Source organism: Corvus brachyrhynchos, unplaced genomic scaffold, assembly GCF_000691975.1.
Source record: "Corvus brachyrhynchos isolate BGI_N302 unplaced genomic scaffold, ASM69197v1 scaffold3, whole genome shotgun sequence".
Taxonomy (NCBI): Eukaryota; Metazoa; Chordata; class Aves; order Passeriformes; family Corvidae; genus Corvus; species Corvus brachyrhynchos.
The window spans coordinates 1,954,209-1,958,536 of record NW_008237619.1 but is presented as its reverse complement, the minus strand read 5'-3'; the positions used below and the strand labels follow the sequence as shown (position 1 = coordinate 1,958,536).

Below are 4,328 nucleotides of genomic sequence, written 5' to 3'. Positions count from 1 at the left end.
CTCTTCCTAAATGGACTGAACAAGGTTATTATGGAAGTGGTAAACAGACTGAACATCTTAAGGGTTGTCTTTTTACATTGTCAGTGGGAGAAGGGAGGAAGGTGGGGGGAGGAGAAGAGCTCTGAAGGTGTGGTACAGTTTTTTTTTTCCTTCTTTTAGGTCTGTTAATAAACTTCTTTATATTCTTTCAAGGTTGGTGCCTGCTTTGCATTTCTCCTAATTCTTATCTCACAGAAGGTAAACAGTAATGAGTATTTTGGACCAAACCACTACACTAAATTGGTGTTTCCGCCTGGTTACAGAACCAAACCCGCTACAAAATCTTAGGTGCTTCCTTCCCCTTAAGGGTGGGTCATCACACATTCCCTGTCCCCCTGTCCTCTTGGCCCTGTGGGACACGATGGAAGAGGTGACAAGGGACAGACAGATGTGTGTACCCCTCCCCACCATGGCACAGCTCCCCCATCACGTCCATGCTGTGTGCGACGGAGAACAGTGGAGACAGGCACTGGATGAACGTGGCTTTATCTACTGTGGCAAAAAATAATAGTAATTAAAAAAAAAAAACCAACACAAAAACCAAAATAAAGGTCTAAACATGTAAAAATGAGAAGGGATGGTGTTGGAGCCACCAGGCCCCACACAGAGCATCACATCTGCCTGGTTCCAGCCCACCCATCCTGGTGACCTGGCACACAGTGCTGACCCACACCAGGGCCTTCTTGCACCGGCTGTTCCCTTTGTGCTCATCCCTGTGCAAGGCAGCGTCCAGCTGACACAGCCTCCTCCCCACGCACACCCACCCACCCACCCATGAGGAGGAGAAAGCCTCAAGCAATGCAGGTGGGCTCGATGTGCCAATGATGGGCGCCTTGGCATTTAGTAGGAAACAGGGTATCTGTCCAAGTTCTGTGGCAGCACCGTAGGGAGGGAAGGGATATAAAGAGAAAAAAATAGGGAAAAAATCAAAAACAACCCAAAGCGGTGGAGCAGAGGTGGTGGGGGCAGGCTCAGGGGATGCCAAACTGTACAACCAGTTCTTCTTTGGCGTCAACACGGATCTGTGAGAGCGCACTGAAGGCGTAGGCAGCTATCCGGGACACCTGCGGGCACAAGGACACGGCTGCGTCACCGATGGCTCCTGCAGCTCCTGGTTATCCCAAATAAACTATTGCAGGAGATTAACCTCCAGCCCTAACGAATCCCTAAGCCTGTTCTGGGCTTTGCCCCCAGCTCTAACAAGGCCTTAAACCTGACCTAGGCTTTGCCCTCAGTTCTAACAAGTCCTGCCAGAGCTCTGGGCAAGCCAGCAGGGCACCACTGCTCCTCTAGGATAAGGATGTGTCTCTGGGGAGCATCGCAGGGGCCCAGGGCTCACCCCAGCCCTGCTCACCTGCTGCAGGTCTGCGAAGGGGACAGGGTCACTGGCAAGCACTTGGTGCGGTTGGTTAGTCAGAGACGGCAGCAGTGGGAGCTTCTTCCAGTGCGTCAGGTTGCTGCTGAGCATGGCCAGCCGTGTGCTGTGAGGGGAGAGCAGAGAACATCAGTGCCATGCCAAGACATGGGGACACCCAGAGGATGGGTGCTGCACCCCCAGGGGGAGAAAGGGAGAGCAGTGGTGCTGCACTCCCAGCATCCAGCTCTCCAACACAGGAACCTGTCAAGCAGAAGCAGTCACATCCAGCCCCCCACCATCTGCTCCAAGGGCTGGGTGAACACAGGAACCCTTTGTCCTGGGCTCTGCTGCCTGCACTGCCATGGGCCTTCCCTGAGCAGGCTGCACCCTGCTCTCCAAGACGCCACAGCCCTACTACATGCTGAGGCCAGGCCAAAGCCCCTGGGACCTGCCCAGGGACACACATGGCTGTGAAGGGACTGCGGGCACCCCAGGGGAGAAGCGTAGGTCCCACCTGTACTGCCTGGCTCTGTCCATGTACTCGTGCTGCTCCATGCCCTGGGAATCTGCTGCCGACACGTCGATGATGTTGCTGCAGAGACACAGGACAGTGGCTCCCACTGGAGGCTCATTGCTCCCCCTGAGTTCCCTCCCCATCTCAGAGCATCCTCTGACCAGGGCAGACAAAATCCAGCACCCACCAGCACCTCAAAACAAACATCTCAAGGCCAAACTCGCCCAGTGAATGCTGCCAGCTGGACACAAGTGTGCCAGGCTGGAGTGGCTGTTCTCCAGGAGGGAAATGCCAGGGAATGTTTGCCCACAGCTGCCCTGGGGCAGAGGCAGGCAGAATCTGCAGGAAGCTGGGGGCTGGTCTGGGCTCTGGGGACCTTGGCATGCAGCCACCTGAGGAAAAAAGCAGGGACTGCTGGGAGGACAATGCACTTGGCAGATGTCCTGAGAGCCCCGGTACCGAGCCCTGGGCTCACAGAAGAACTGGGCTCTTACCCAGCGCCCTGCCACAGCCCCACTGTGTGCACCCCACAGCAAAGTAGCACTCAGAGCTGCTGTGGCCCTGCATGTTGGACACACACGAGTGGCCAGTAGCTCCCCAATGCCAGGCAGGGAGCAGAGGGGCCTTCAAGCATCCCAAAGCCCTCCCAGCCAGGCTGGACACAGGCCTCTCCCCACATTGCCCCTATGCATTTGAGGAAAAGCCTCCTTGGAAGGGGATACAGTGCTGCTGCCCCCCCAGCCACCCTCTCCACATCCCCATGGACTCACTTTCTTATCCAAACCCTGCCCCTATTTCCAACCCAGCAGCTGAGGGGTCACCTCACATCTGTATTCCCATGGGGCTCAAAGCTGAGGGAAGGGGCTGTCTGAGGGCAGAGGGACACAGGGGGCTCTGCCACAGCTCCTCCCTTGCCCTCAGCACATATGGCTGATCACCGGGGCCCATAGCCAGGCAGCCCCCCAGCTGCATGCCACATCCAGGGTCACCACTGGTCTCCGAGGCATGCTGCCTGCCCCATGGGCATGGCCTGAGATTTACATGGCTGTTTTGGCGAGGATGGAGGACAGCATGGCCTGCTCATCGGTGCGTGCCGACGGGAGGTTGTGGTAGCTCTGCTCCGCTCCATTCAGCACTTTGTTGGGTGGGCTGGCTGCCGGCTCCAGCAGCCGCTTTGTCTCTTCCTCCTAAGTGAAAGGCAAGAGGAAAATCAGCCCTAGCTTCCCCACATCAGCACCACTAACCCCAGGGAATGAGGCAAGTCTCACCCTCCACCTGCCAGGAGGGCTCCCTGTGCATCCCAGTGTAACCCAGGACAGCCTCAGCGCTGCTGGGGCAATGGCCAGGCACCTCTTTACCCAATTCTTTTGCTTTTTCCCAGCTGAAGTCCCCCCAGCCACAAGGACAGCAAGTGTGGCTGAAATCGGGCAGCACATTTGGAGTGGCCAATCCTGCAGGCAGGAGTCTGCAGCCAGCATCGACCTGCATGAAAACCCTGCAGCTAATGACGATCTACCGTGGCTCCACTCCTGACTGGGCACCACAGACACCCCACCCTGCAACAGTGGGGGGCTCACCTGAGCCCCATCTGCCACAGCCCAGGGACACCGTGGTGTGGGGGGTTCCCAGAGTCACAGGGCATGTTTCCCCACTCACTCCAGGAGGTGCAGAGCTGCAGCTCAGCCCTTAATCCTCTGGCTTTTCTGAATGGTGCTGCAGGGGCTGTGAGAAGAGCCCAATAGGGAGATCATGGGCACAAACACGCAAGAGAACAGGATCATAGAATCAGTAAAATTGGAAAAGCCCTCTGAGCCCAACCATTCTCCCAGCACTGCCAAACCCACCACCATATTGTGTCCCCAGGTGCCAAGTCTACATGGCTTTTAAATCCCTCCACAGATGGGGACTCCAACACTGCTCCGGGCAGCCTGTGCCAGGGCTGTACAACACTTTTAGGGAAATTTTCCCGAATATCTGACCTAAACCATCCATGGCACAACCTGAAGCCTCTTCCTCATGTCCTGTTGCTTGTTCCCTGGGAGCAGAGACAGACCCCCCACCTGGCTGCACCCTCCTGTCAAGGAGTTATGGAGAGTAAGAAGGTCATCCCTGAGCCTCTTTTTCTGCAGGCTGAGGCCCTCAGTTCTCTCAGCTCCTCCCTGTGCTCCAGCCCCTTCTCCAGCTCCGTTCACTTCTCTGGACATGCTCAAGCCCTTCCATGTCTGTCTTGTCCCAAGAGGACGCTCAGCCTGTGACCCATGGTGGGCTGGGAGTGCAGCCACTCCTCCACACATGCCGTCGGTGGCATCTCCAGCTCCTCTCCAGCCAGAAACTTCCTCTCCCCTTTCTCCTGCTGGGAAATGCTGCTGCGATACTCTAGGCCAGGCCCTTCTCCTTCCTTTCTCACGACACAGTGGG

General features: G+C 56.6%; 1 protein-coding gene across 1 annotated transcript in view; it reads right to left on the bottom strand.

Moving 5' to 3' along the window:
- Positions 1-508: 508 nt before the first annotated feature.
- Positions 509-4,328, bottom strand: part of LAMTOR1 (late endosomal/lysosomal adaptor, MAPK and MTOR activator 1) — a 5,484-nt gene continuing 1,664 nt past the window's right edge. The window contains exons 2-5 of the mRNA XM_008631843.2: positions 2,952-3,097; positions 1,911-1,988; positions 1,394-1,520; positions 509-1,103 (exon numbers count right to left, since the gene is read on the bottom strand). Of these exons, the coding sequence (XP_008630065.1) occupies positions 1,011-1,103; positions 1,394-1,520; positions 1,911-1,988; positions 2,952-3,097 (444 nt within the window). The 3' untranslated portion in view covers positions 509-1,010. The remainder of the gene's footprint in view (positions 1,104-1,393; positions 1,521-1,910; positions 1,989-2,951; positions 3,098-4,328) is intronic.